The sequence below is a fragment of the Leptosomus discolor genome, chromosome 18 (genome assembly GCF_034619465.1).
Source record: "Leptosomus discolor isolate bLepDis1 chromosome 18, bLepDis1.hap2, whole genome shotgun sequence".
Classification (NCBI taxonomy): domain Eukaryota; kingdom Metazoa; phylum Chordata; class Aves; order Leptosomiformes; family Leptosomidae; genus Leptosomus; species Leptosomus discolor.
The window spans coordinates 13,878,350-13,893,040 of NC_141408.1; the positions used below are offsets into that span (position 1 = coordinate 13,878,350).

General features: G+C 42.7%; 1 protein-coding gene across 1 annotated transcript in view; it reads right to left on the reverse strand.

Annotated features, from left to right (window-relative positions):
* Nucleotides 1-14,691, reverse strand: part of SYNRG (synergin gamma) — a 39,880-nt gene that overhangs the window by 15,443 nt on the left and 9,746 nt on the right. Inside the window, exons 7-15 of the mRNA XM_086475178.1 lie at nt 13,502-13,801; nt 12,554-12,778; nt 10,061-10,138; nt 9,167-9,363; nt 8,068-8,316; nt 7,108-7,244; nt 4,506-4,624; nt 4,265-4,327; nt 863-1,813 (exon numbers count right to left, since the gene is read on the reverse strand). Of these exons, the coding sequence (XP_086331304.1) occupies nt 863-1,813; nt 4,265-4,327; nt 4,506-4,624; nt 7,108-7,244; nt 8,068-8,316; nt 9,167-9,363; nt 10,061-10,138; nt 12,554-12,778; nt 13,502-13,801 (2,319 nt within the window). The remainder of the gene's footprint in view (nt 1-862; nt 1,814-4,264; nt 4,328-4,505; nt 4,625-7,107; nt 7,245-8,067; nt 8,317-9,166; nt 9,364-10,060; nt 10,139-12,553; nt 12,779-13,501; nt 13,802-14,691) is intronic.

A 14,691-nucleotide genomic window follows, 5' to 3' on the forward strand; every position in this document is an offset into this window, starting at 1 on the left:
GAACACAGTAATGGTTCCCACGTTATTGAAGGCCACAGAACATTTAACTACGTCTCATCTTCCTGTGTATGGACGAAAAGGAAAAGCAGGACACTTGGGAAGCTTGCTTCACGATATGCCGTCAGATCGGAGGTGGGCAGTTCGCCCGCTCAGGAGCGCCTCCATAAAGGGACATTAAAGGCGGTGAAAACCGGCTACGGGTAAAGTCAAAGGCCCACGGTTTTAAATTTAGGTCCAAGAGTTACCAATCATGGGACTAGCACTTACAGGCTCTTTGCACACTTATCCCAGTGAGGGTTCTAACTCTAAAAGGGTAAGAATACTTCTACCTGCAGTCCTGCAAAACACTGGCTACGCAGATTAAGCCGCACCGTAAGGGGAATACGCTAGTGTAGTTGGTTAGACAGCTCGTCATCAACAGCCCCAAGGAGGTGTTCTGCCTCCCCTTCCAGAAGCACAGAGTGGGTTAAGTCCCCAGGCCAAATGCTTTGTTGAAACCAAGAGATTAAAGTGAGACTCTGCCATTCATCTTGCTAATATAAACGGAATGACATTGTTTGCATTAGGAAATTTTCCACTCAAATCCCCTAAGTGACAATAGCTAACAGGTACCAGTCAGATGATGTTGTCAGATCTCAAAAATAAGCTGGCATGGAGTTCAAACGGTTCAATCTATTTATAGTCTCCTAAGACAAAAAAAAAATAAACGCTGCCCTGCTAAGGGGCTGTTGGCTAGCGGGTGCACAGGTTTAGAAGTCTCTCACTGCTGAAAGACTAGTGCATAATACTGTAATTTAGCACACAGAAGAACACCGAAATCTCCGTCACCTACGTTACCAGAGCAATCTAACCAGTTCCTCACCTGCTGCTGGTGGATGCTGGCCACTAACTGTTGGCAAATCCAAAGAGCTATCAGACATGACATGCTTAAGATCTCCTCCCACATCAGCCAGTTTCATGTCAAACTGAACAGACAACGCGTCTTCGGAATCCTCCTTGCCGACACTGCTGCCACCGATAGAAGGGAGATCCAGAGACTTCACCGAAGCAGAGTCTTCTTTGGCCTGCTTGAAAGCTGCGACTTTGTCCACCAGGGACTTATCTGCGCTGTGGCACGTGGAAGAGAACTTGTTGGAGTGAAAGTCGGCGAAATCGTCATCGCTCTTCACTGAAGAAAGCGTGTTGTCCTTCGCCTCCTCCAAGCCTGCCCCAGAGCCTTCCAGAGAAAGCTGTTTGAAGATATCGTATTTGGTGGGCGTGGCGGTGGGGGCAGAACTCTGCCCACTCTTCCCCGCGCTGGCAGATGAGCCAGACTGAGGAACAGGACCGGCCTCTAGCTTAAGTGCATTGTATTTGTCATCTGGTTTTTGTTCGGAAAATCCACTGCTATTGTTGAAAGCCATAAAATCTGCAAAGTCATCTTGTCCGCTGGCTGATGCGCAGTTAGAAAATTCCCCAAAAAGGTTGAACTCTCCAAAGTCATCAGCTAAGCTTGAACTTTTGCTGGGTGCTGGTTGGGCAGCAGTAGATGGAAGGGGTGGGGGAGGAAAGGAGCCCGATTTTGATGTATTAAATGCAGGTGGAAAGGAGGGCTGCTTGTTTTCTCCAGTAGAGGAAAAGAGATCCAAGTCTGCGAGATTCAAAGAGGTCTTTGCTTGTGTTTGCTGTTTCGGCTGAACGGGCAGAGAAGGGAAGGATGTAGGGAAAGGTTTGTCTTTTGTAGGTGGCTCTAACGGTGAGATACTGTCAGCGGTCTTAAAATCTGTGAAACCATCATCGGTTCCTGCAGGCTTGAATTCTGCAAGGCTGTCTCCTGAGAATAAAAACAACGAAAAAACAATAATAAGAAACCGCAGCGACAAACACACACATCATAGTCACACCATGCAAGCAAGCAAATTATTTCATGCAGCGTCAGAAGTTTTTATGCAAACTATTTAAATTAAGACCTCAGGATGCACGTAGAACTGCAAACTCAACTTCTAGGAACCACACAAGTTTCGAGGTCAGCGATTCTAATATTCATTCCAGCACACATTTAAGTCGTTCAAATAGCCTCAAAGTCACACTAATTCCCTTTACACTGAGTTAGTCAAAACAAACCATGACCAACAGATTCCAAAGGTGATCAGTACTGTCTCATTCAGCTTCCATACAAGTTCTTTTTCCCACCTCATCCTTCCCATATTTACCAAGCAATGGATGCAATCTTGAATTTCACTTATACCAAGACAGCGTATTTGCCGTCTTACAGAAGCACTTCTCCCCCTCCCTCCCTTCCAAATATTGCCTAAATACGGTTTGCTCATGGGGCGTCACCAGAAGGCTGAGACAAAAGCAGCCCTGCTGACACGCTGGAAGGGGACCACAGGAGAGACCAACCAGACTTGCCTGGTGGCTGCAGGGACTCTTGAAACAAGCTCACTCAAAAGGAGGCAGACAGCCGACGAGCCCCTCCAGCTGGGCGTAACAGGGAACCCAACGGGTGGAAGAGACAAAGACCCCCAGGGAAAAGGATGAAAGGCAGTGATCCTAACATGCTGGTTTAGAACGTTTTTAATTTAAGCTCGTTTTAATTTATGTTTTCTTTCTGCCAGATACACCTAAACATCCTACAGTGTCAGGTGATCGGAACTTCAGTAACTGCAGCTCAGTAACTCCGGCATCTTCCAGCTTGTGCTACGACCGATCCCAGTTTTACTAGGAAGCTTGGAGACAGACTTTCACACCAAAGTGAGCATGATTAATCATCAGATGTGCAGATCTCTGGTTCAGCTGCCTACTGAATGTAAGATCATGCTATGTAAGGATTATAATTTAAACCTTATTAAACATTAGGTAACCATGTTTTCACTGAATTGACATCAAATATTTCGGTGTACCAATTGTATAAATTTCTTCCTGTTCATACGCAATCATTTTTTTTATACAGTGATTTCTTTTGAACACAAAACGTTGAGTTGTTTAACCCATTCACCAGCACATACGTACGGAGACGACTTGTCATTTTAAAGTATTGACACACACTTTAACACAAGTGTCCAACAAACAGGTTTTGTTCTGCTTTAGAAGTACACCATTAACAATTCTTAAGCTACCACATAATGTCATACTTAGCTTAAATTAGCTTAACCAAGATTTAAGAGAATACTCTTTAGAATGGTAGTACAGGACATATTCTTCCACTCTCCCTCCCCTCCAAATCAATTCGCTTGGCCCAGCAACAATACAAATATTCGTGAAACTGCTATTCATTGACCCAAACTAAAACGCCACAGCAAACTACACTTACTGATGAATTGCAAACTTTTCCATTAGAAATGTAAGCTGGTGAAAGGGTTAAGAGTGGTCAGACCTGGACAGCAAGCAAATACAGTCATTTTCTGTATTTGAGAACGCGTACGGGAAGAAACAAAAACTCATTATTTCATTTCACTGCATGCATCTAATCCTGAAGAGGTGCTGAGCATGAGAACCTCACAAAACATTACAGGAGTTTCAGAAACCCAGTGTCTGAAAAAAAGAATCCCATCTTTGAAAAATAAGGAGTAGGAGTGAACTCAGGCAAGCACTTTTATCCTAGAATCTAAAGTTGTTTTCTAATAACGAAACAAAATGCTGGGTATAACATAGCTCCGTGGAAGGGCGGGTAAGTTAGTAGCGTGTTTATCTTCTGATCTCTCCACTGATGATATATGAAAGTTTTTCCCCATCTGATTAAAAAGATGAGATTACCACTTACATTGCATAAATGAGTTAGACACAGACAGTTCTGGAAAAGCCTTAGGGAGACTCTGCTTTTGTAATGACACAGATGTTGCACCTCAGATGCCACCTAGGTTTTACTTTTCCCAATCAAAACCAGTTCAATACGAATTTTAAAATAAGTGATCAGATTTATTGTTAGAGTACCAGAGGCCATGAAAAGTTTAAATTCTGGCCTGACAATAGAAAAAAGTTGCAATTTTGTCCAGAAGCATCTTATTCTGTCTTCTAAGAATACAGTTAAAATGAACAAATTCCAGCCATATGGTTATTTTAACATAAAACTCAGAAGCACCCAGAAGAGATGCCAATCATCTAGAAATACACTTTGTAGATTGTGCCAATAGTATATTACAGTATTTTTTCAGGATACCTCCTGCTAAGCTGTTCAGAGGAGCAGAAGCACCATTATTCTAGAATTATAGCAATGGAAATTCTGCAGCTCATAAAAATAACCACGAAAACACGTTAAAACAGCTCCAAACCCCATACTGCTTACCTACGTATTTGCTCTCTGATGGTTGCTCTAATTCACGGAAAGCACTATACTTGTCTCCACAATCTAGTGAATGTGAGAAAAGGAATATATTTACATAAAGATATGAGGAATTCACATAATAAATTATATGCTGATATAATTGCTCTGATTTTAAAAATATTACTATTTTATCAATGCCAAAACCAAGACATATGAACTATTGCAATAAATTGCTCACAGTGATTGTATATTTTCCTTTTACCTCCAAAAGCAGCTGTACTTTCAGAAGGCTTCTCAGCCGCAATTCCTTTAAACACAGCATACTTATCCGTTGATGAGAGTGTCTTATTACCTGGGAGTGGCATTAGTAAAGAAGGAACACTAAAAACAAAAGAGATAAAAGCAAAGTTCCTTAATTTATCCATCAGAAATCTACAATTCCAGGTTCTATTTAAAGGAGCCTTTCATTATGACTACACAATTTGGATCACTAAACCTGAGCTCGTACCCTAAAGAGTTCTTAACCAACAACCTGATGTAAACCACCTCAATATCCGTTAAGAGCAGGTGAAGAGGCAGAGGGGTAACTGACAGTGAATTCGCACTTTCTCTCACCTAACTGTGTTTCTTTAGGCCAGAAGTCAGTTTTCACCCTTCTTGATTTAAATTTGTACCAAAACACGAACAAAACACTCCAGAACTTTACACCCCAGGAATTCTTAGTCCAAGAAAAAATAAGCAGAGACGTACCCCCGGAATCACTGCCGTTTGATTGATCACTTTGCCCAGGGCAGCTTAAGGACAGTTCTCCCTGACAGAACTAGATATAGTAAAGAGTTAAAACCGCATGAGATCTTGCCAGCTCCATACTTTCAGCTTATCTGCTTTGGATTATATTTCATTACATATTGCCAAATTAAAAGAATAAAGTGGAACCGCTGTTCAAAAGGCAGGAAAGGATAACTTTGAATTTCTGTCAGCGCAAATCAGTGAGTGTAGGCAGCTATCTAATCAGCAAAATAAGGATTAGTCCTCAGTTACACAAGCAAATCTTTTTTGCCCATAAACACACTCCACACAGTAAAACGGCCATAATAACCTAACACCGCGTTAGCAACTGCTGTAAGATTCAGAAGACGTTCTGCGAGAGCTCTGCTCGCCCTCCACACCAGCCCCCTTATCAGGCCCTGGCAGCTCCACAGAACAACATCCTTTACATATGAATGATGCATTTTACCTCTCGTTTATGTCATTCAACACTACGCCCATTGAAAATGGGAATGAATTTCTATGGCGTTCTTCGGCCTGGAGCAAGAATCTTTCCAGAGCCATTGAAATCTCCTTATCAGCAGCCTACAAGCAACACACAAACCCAGCACCAGCACACTCGTGTGAGAACGATGGTCTGTGATGCTTGCAGACAGACAGGGCGATGTCAAAAAAATATGGCTTATGGTGATATAATTAAATTTCACATCACTGCAAAACAGGCTATTAGATATGCAATCTTGGCAAATGGAATGGTTAATCATCTGTACTCTACAGAGGGCTTTTTTTTTTAAATAAAGCTCCATAAGCAATTAGATTATAGCTCATTGTAACATTCTGTTCAAAACTGAACGCTTCTACAACTGAATAAAGAGAACTGCTGCAGTGACAAAGAAACACTTTCTTAATTTTTTATTTTTTTTTTTAATTCCCCTTGTGGAATCTACCCACAATGTTTCTGTTAAAGCTTTTCTGTCGCCAAAAGTTTTAATTGCAAAATGACATCTAACACAAATCAAGATATGCTCAAAACAGAGCATCTTCAGATGCACGTGGCATGGACTGACATCAGCAAAATGAAATCTCTTACACAGCACGCCGTTAGGCACGCTGTAACAGAACCATTTGTTTCAGCGTCCCCATTCGACCTCCCAGTTGAGGAAGGAACTGGTAATCACTGCTTACCTGGAAAGGACTAGTTCTATTTGCAACTAAGAACAGTCAGTTCAACGGACAGAAGATTTGTCTGTCTACAATGAGACACCTGGGAGGTACAGAAAAGTTTGCCACGTGCAGCAAAAGGAAACAACACTGAGATTTTGTAATCACAGGACTTTGAAAGTTGAATTGTAAACTCTCAGAGGGAGTCAACGTGCTTACTTATTTTGTTACACAGATTTTCCTTGATCTGGAATTACATGTTGGCCGTCTCCCAGATGAAAAGCCAAGATTGCTGGAGTCTGAATGAGATTTCAGCTGAGATTTATGGTCAGTTATCAGAAGTTTAAGCACTGGCCAGAGAAACGATAAAAATGACAAAAACCCTGTCCACTGGAGTTCTCAGTCATTTAGGAGTATGACGTTGTGCTCTCTGCATGAATTTTGGGGTCCATATTCAGGGCCTGAAGAAAGACCTTGATGTCAGCAAAGAGGTTCTATCAGCTCCAACAAACACGGGGTCACACTTTCAAGGGAAGCAGGCAGCACTAAATGCAGAACTCTCTGCCTCGGTGTATTTTTAGTGAATAGCTTCGTGTAAGATTTTTGCCTGAATGCACAGTATGAAGTAACTTCCAGTTGCCTGTGCAGTAGTATAAACACTTGAAAACCCATCCCCACACCTTGCAAACGCAATTTACCTCAGCGTGCTGACTAGAACGCTAAAGAACGGCCAAGCACCTCTGGCACAGCAAATGTCAGTTTTGATTCAGAAAGCCTAATTGTAGTTGTAACAACCTTCAAAAGAAACTGTCGGAGTAGAAGTCAGGTGACAGAAGAAAATTACAGGCTAGAAAGCTACCCACAAAGGAGGAAAACATTTCATTTCTTAAAAGAGTTCTAAAACACTGAAGGGGTGGAAATCAAAGATCTGCTACCTGCTCCGGTGCTGTGAACTGGCTGCTTTGGAGGAGCCAGCCACATCCCCTTGGAAATCAGTGAAAGAGTCATCTAGTGAGCCAGACTTTGAAGCATCTTGAAACTCCTGGAAGTCATCATCTTCTGGTTTTACTACCTGAATTACAAACAACATGCAAATTGCTATGCTGTTGTCTTTTCAAATTGTTACACAGCATGAAAGCAGTTCAGAGTGGCGAGTTTGACTTAAGAGGAGAAAAAAAAAAAAGCCAAAGAAGGAAAAAGCCTTTCAACATGAGCACGCAAAATTAGCATGGGCAGTGTTTCCACTTCACCTGCACCTCACCCAACTCAAAACACACACAAGGTGTACAGGATTACAAGTAGCATGCATGAAGAACGGGGGAACAAGGAACTCTACTCCTTTCACATTAAATGTATTATTGATCACAGCCATGAAATCTTTTAATACAGGACAAATATCAATAATTTAAAATCAGTACACACAGCGAAAGCATCAGAAGAAATACTTCCCAAAGAAGGATGAACCGTATTTGCAAACACCAAAGTTTATCCCCCACATGATTTACAATGTTGTAAACCAAAGTTTTTCATAGTTCTCAGCTTCTCCTGAAAACTGACTTATTTCACCAGCTAACAGTCTGTTATGTAGTTTAACCTAAAATTCCATTTTATGTGCATTACAAAACCCTAACTACAACTAAAATCCTCTTTAAATGCTATTAGTTGGTAATAGAGAACGCTTTGGTACCTCTTCTAATGCCACCAGCAAGAAACGGAAAAAACCAAAGTAATGTCCTTAGCGGCATCACTTCATGCGTTCAGATGTCACGTGCCAGATTTCAGCTCCAATTTCTGCTGTTTACCTCAAGTCTGCTGTCACTACGTGGCTTTGAAAGAGTCAGGCTAATTCTCTTTCGAGGACAACGGAGATGTGCACGCCGCAAGAGCGAGCTCACCTGACTCGGCGGGTAGGACGGCACGAATCCTGCCGAAGGCTGTCCTGCAGCTCCGCCCGCTGGTGCCGTGATGCTCATGCCCATCACGGCCGGCCCGATGCTGAGAGGCATGGAGACCGGCGGGGCGGTGGGCAGCAGAGGCTGCTGGCTCACTGGGGCAGGCAGCGGCATCGGAAACCCAGTTAAAGTAGGAACGGGGGCGGCTGGAAACTGGTTTAAGACGTCAGGACTCACTGCAGGTATTCCTCTCTGCAAAGGCAGGGAAGCAAAGACAACCATAGACACACGTGCCCACCCCCCAAAAAGGCGTCCCGCATTCGCAGTGCCACTCTCGAGCTTGTATTACCGAAATCACGAGAGAGCAGGGTACTGGTCACGCTCCCAAGCAAACCTTCCGAAGCAAAACGCGCCATCGAGGGCCCGGGTAAGCGAATCCTGCTCAACACCCTGACTGCTGGAGTTCCACCGAGTGCAACGACACCCCTCTGGGTGGGCAGAGGCATTTGACAGCATTTCTCTTTGGCTTCCAGCAAAGCAAGCTAGCAAGCAAAGCCGCGCTGAACCTGGCGTGTGCTATACCGTCCTTCCCACACGCCACTCCCGCAACGTGCCTCAGCTTCAATCTTCATCGCTCTAGATACTCTTGCCTTAGTTTCCACACGGGGCTGGTACTTAGAAATGAACTGCTAGGAGATGACGCTAGGTTGACAAAGAATGGAAGCCTGAAATTCCACTGGTTCAGGAGAGAGGTAGCAAGTCTAGCTATTCACAGACTAAGGGATACAGCAACCACATAGTTTGAGGAAAACAGATGGGCACACAGCAGAAGAAAACCAGTATTTTCTACTTGAAGAACATATACGTGTGTCTGGTAAGTGTATCTAAGAACTACCTTCAACTGACACTAAAGAAATGTAAGTGCAGGGGATGAAATCATAATCCCACTGGAGTTACAAGGGGAGTTTCTCCTCTGGCCTTCAAGAGAAGCAGGATTTTACTACAGGTGGGGTAATACCGGCCACTTGTGCTAACACGCCACCGTGGCAGGTTAGGTCAGCGAACTGCCTTTCTGCACTCGCCTCCGAAGCGTTCGTCCTACCTGAGTTACTGCTATCATAGCCAGGACGGAGTAGAGCTCCTCTTTGGTGAGCTTCCCGGGGGTCGTGCGGTTGGCCAAAGCCCAGATCTGTCCGAGGGTCTCTCTGGGCAATCCGGACGACATCAGTATGGGATACAGTTTAGCGGTATCTATTCCAGCAGGAGTCAAAGTGGTTTCTAAAATTTTCTTATACAACTCTGTTAAGAGGGAGTCGGTATTAGGCAGTGACAACTGCTGTTTTCAAGTGTATTTAAGACTGCTTTTCTATTTTGTCTCAAACTCAACATTACATCAAATTAGTAACACTCAAAGCGTAAGGTGAGGCAACAGCATTCTGGCATTGTACTGTATCACCACGTTTCACCTCAATGCATTATTGGATGGCCTTTATAGACAAGTTTAACACGAGAAAATTAATATCTTTATATAAAATACAGTTAGTGCTCCATTTCAAAACACGTTTCTTTAATGAAATTACAGGATAATCCATATAAAAAGATAGTGATAACAGCTTTATGTATTTAAACCTCAGTGTAACCAGTATTTACTACAGCATTTCATTTTCTGTTGATGTATGCTATTTGCATATTATAAGATAAATAGCCTTAAGAAACGAGCCTGCTTAATTACAAGACAGGCCAAAACCCAGACTACCCATGAAAGCAGTATTATCAGCAATGCAACCTCTACCAGCATGCTCTGCTGTCACAACAAATTCTAGATTAAACATTTAACATGCTTGAATAAAAGCCGTACTTCTCCAAACGCAGATAAAGCCAGCACAAATATGTAACGCATCAACGATGTAATGACTGAGGAATGATGCTTTGATCAATAAATGACAACGTAAGCGCACGTGCATTCACGTCTTACGTTGACCACTTTCTCGTTTACCTGGGACCAAGCTGTCATTGTAAATCCAGGGAGGCATCATCTGCTGAATTGGGTCCTGTGAAGGGAATACTCCAACTCCTAAACACATTCCATTCAGCAAGAAAAAGACAGACAGCTGTGTTAGGATATAGAGATTCCGACTATAAAGATCTCCGAGAGTAGATCGCAGTGGGTCAGTACCATTTAGCATTTCAGGCAAAGATTTCAGGTAGGAATCACTGTGCTCACAGGAAAACCAGCTACTGCAGGAATATGTATTTCAACATAACTCGAATTATTTGGCAGCAACAGCAAGAATATAGTTATATACATAATGAAATAAGGAGCTCCTCATTTGCCTCCCTCTTAATTTCTAGTTGTACAGAAGCTCAAGTCTCATTGTCTCCTAAAGTTTCATAGCAGCAGTTCTCTGCCATATCAAATTTATTCTTCCCATCAAATATTAGGGCTACTTACTGCATAAATAAATCCATACCTACCATAAGAACCACCACGTTCCTCCAGAACTTCCTTACCAGGGAAATCTACAACCAGCCTACCAGACTGAACCCCAGCAAGATCTTACCCCACGTTCTCAAAAACGTACGCATTGCCCCACGGCTCCTCGTCTTCAGATCACTACAGGCTTTCAGAACGCACCTGCAACGCTTTACTCCCTGTGAACTGGTCATTTCCTTCTCCGCTCTGCGGACTCTTCCCCTCAGTCTCATGGTTTTACTTTCTATCTAGCCCCCTCTAAGCAGATTTTATGCTCATCTTGGGTGGAGCTCTGACAAAAAGCAGAGTGATTTCAGATTGGATTGTCTTTCCCAGTGCCCTTGCCTCTCCTTATCTTCCGCACGGATTCTCTCCTGGCTGCAGTCTAACTTCTAACCATCCCACAACTCCAAGCACAATTTAATATAAGCAATCCCTTCCATTTCACCAGCCAAGTAAAACAAATTTGCTACTTCCTCCAATCTCATTATTCTTCAGCTTTAACCACCCTTCCATACTACCACCCTTCTGCATCCTATCAATTCTTGCTTCACGCCCTTGAATTTCTCCAACAAAATTCAGCCCCTTAAAAACCAAATAATACGAGAAATGAAAAGGAATTCTCAGCCACATTTAGATGACAGATAGGACGGTCTTACTCAAAACTTTGATACTACCCAGGTGACTAAGGGTCTGCCATTTTCCAGCATTATCACTTGGCTACTGAACTTCTGTTCCTCACAAAGTATTTCAGCTCATCCTTCAAAGCACTCGCAACAACATCTGGAACTATTCTAAACTATCGCTCACCTGCAGGCTGTATTTACACTCGCCCTGCCTCCCTCTAGTTTCCCGTCCCCCTCTGCGCCCCCCACCCCTTTTTTAAATCAGCCATCAGATTGTGTTGGATTTGTACAAAATGAACAATGCAACCGACTGAACTACGAATAAATGAACAGCTCCTATTTCATGCTGTATATTCTTTAAAGTTAAGTCACTTTTAGCAATTTACTGTGTACTACAAAGCCCCTCCACTTATTAAAAATGTCCATTCAGATCATTTAATTTCATCCAATAATGTTTTTTTAAATATACTGAATGAGAAAACACTTGAAAGCAACATATCCAATGACTGAGGAGAGGAACACAGGAGTTCATTAATAAAAAGTTATAGTACTTCTAGGAAAGAAGTTAACTGCTTGAGAAAGTGCCCAATTCAATTATCTACAGACCAGGAGCTTCCTCCCCTTCGACGTCTCCTCTCACCCCCCAGTACAGTGAGATTGCGCAAAGGACTACGTGTGTTTTTATCATCCTGGACTACAGTGGGGCTTGTGTTTCTTGCAACCCTGGAGTGCAACATTAGAGCCCTGATCAAGGTGCATCAGAGACCTTGCATCTATTTTGACTGGAATAAAACAAAACCAAACAGTCAGTAGTCAGCTTTAATAAAATCCAAATTGGAACTAAAGCTTGCCTGGAGTTTTCAGCTAGCCCTGCTTTTGAAATTTGGATCCCTAAAGCACAGGTAGTTTTAGACATAACGCAGATGAGTGGCAGATTGTCTGGGAAACAAGTATTAACTAGCTAAGAGTTTTAACCTAACAAGATGACATTCCCTCAAACAGTTAAAAGATGAAAACCCACCACGACATTGACCATCTTTAAACAAGTTTTTAACAAGTTTCTTTAAATAATTTTTTTTTTTAAAAAAAAAGTCTTTAGAGAGCACATCTATTTTTTCCCCAAGAAAGAGGACAGAATATTTTAAAACAGCAGACCTGATTAAACAAACATGTTAAAAGTGATTACAGCAGTAAACTCACGTGGAAAAAGTTCAGAGCAAAATCACAGTTGTTATACTTTCAGCAAGGAGCAGGAGGCACTGACACATTATTCAAGCAGGCTTTCAGAGCAAAATTATGCAGGATTGGCCTCAGAATTAGTGTACAGAGTATTAGCATTCAAGCAGCATCTTATTAGATTTAAATTCTGTCAAATGTTTCATTTGCTCACCACGCTCTTCAACTGCTATGTTTTGTTCTGAAGCCTTGTGCACCTCTGCAGCAGTGGTACCACTTTCATGTCCACCTACAACATCCCAGTCATTGATGGTTAGACTGGGATGAACTTGGCTTGCAGCCGAAGCTTTGTGCCCAACTTCGGATGTTTTAAGTTTGGTTTGCTCTTGTTCAGATTCATTTGAGCCATTATCTAAGACTTTCTCCTCCAAGGAAGAGCCTGAATAAACAGCAGGAGTAATTATTTATACTTTGTTATCAAGCACCCAGATCGCAATTCCACACTTGCAAAGGAAAAGTACTACTGGTACCACTGATGAGTTACCGAGATGAGCACCCGTCCCAGCTCAGACCAACAGCACCACCCTGTTCAAACACCTCCACAGCCCGATTCTGCCCTTTACTTACCATGCACACACAATAAATTCAACAAACAAAGAGCAACAACTATTTTCTGTATTAGGATTACGGCTGCATAACCACCTAGGCGGCAGCAGCAGAAGTGTCCAACATCCACTCACCCCTGCACCAGTCTTCACGTTAATCTCACCCACACCCGTTTAGCCTCCAAGAGAGGAAGAAGCATACAAGTGCCCCACTTGAGCATAATGGTCATTTTTTTATACCACCACCTCAACTTTATCTTTTTCTACTACACAGGCTCACGAAGTTGCTAGCACACAAGACTTAATTCACTGAAGATCAGCCACATGCATAGTTTGCAATCTTTGGATCCACACGTGACTTGCTTTCACAGTGCTGTTCTGAGGGAAGGAAGAAGGGGACTTAAATCATCTTTCCCCACGGATCAGAAGGTTTCTGTTTAATTGCCTATACATTACTTCTTTCAGCCAGACTGAAAAAAAAAACCCAACAAAATAAGTAAAGACTCTGCGTAGCTCTACGCCAGAAGGTGACATGTAAAAAAAGATACTTTAATTACCTGTTTTATGGATATTGGGTGAAGATGCAGAGGTAGGAAAATAAGGAACCTGCCCAGTTGTACCATGCAGGATGGGTAACACTGGAGACTGGGCTGGAGGGAGAGGTTGGACCACAGCCTTTTCTGAAAGCAGTTGCCCAGCCTCCGCAGCAGAATGGAAAGGCTGGAAAGGCTGAGAGGTGGGTTGAGGCACCAGTTTGGGGATTTCAACAGGCCCTTGTATAAAGTCACTAAATTCTTCATCATCGAGAAAAGCAGAGTGGGAAACAGATACAGCGGGATGGGATGAGGCGGGATGATCTGTAAAATGGAATGGACACACAATGCAAAGTGATGAGGAAAAAGGTTCACGGGTGGAAAGGTCGGAAACGTGGCACATACGAGGTATCCACAGCGAATGGGCGAGGGGCAACAGCGGCGGATGCGTGATTTGACAGAGATGCAAAGAGTTATTGTCAGCCTAACACTCACACAAGGGAAAACTGAGCAGCCACTTCCAACCACGCATCTTCTCTCCCAGATTTTTACGCTGTAAACGCGTTGAAACTTGGTTCTTAACACCGGCTCTGAATGTATTCTACTTGTCTTAGACTGGGTCAAAACCAATCAAGAGGTTATATTTCAAACTGGAGATAATGGGGCTCCACACAGGGGGACATGCTCCATCAAAGGAATGTGTTATCCTCAGAAACCCAACAATATATCATAAGATACAAAAGAAGTGTCTACTCATTTAGACAATTTTCTGCCTGATCCTTTCCATAGTTACCCGTTTTAACAAAACTGATGCAGGATGGGCAAATCTACAGACAATGGAAAATTGTCAGAAACCACCTGTAACCTCAAAATTATCAAAGCGCGAACCCACAGTAGAGATAAGGGCTGTATATAGCAAAAAGCCTGTCTAGGTAAGCTTTGTTTCAGGCTAGACACAGAACAAACTCTACTAACCCCCAGGAAACCTTTAGCAGAAATGGTTACAAATGCAGTAATTACTGAGAAGAGAATACAGAATTCGGTTTGACCATGCCCAGGCAATGGTACACAAGTAAGCCGTCACAGCACACCAGAGTCATTCTACAATGTTTTGATCACTCTTAGCACTTGTACAGCACTTCCCAGCTTCAAAAGCAGCCCGCAAAATATTGATTAATGCTTTGACTAGAAAAGAACAAATGCATTATCAGTTT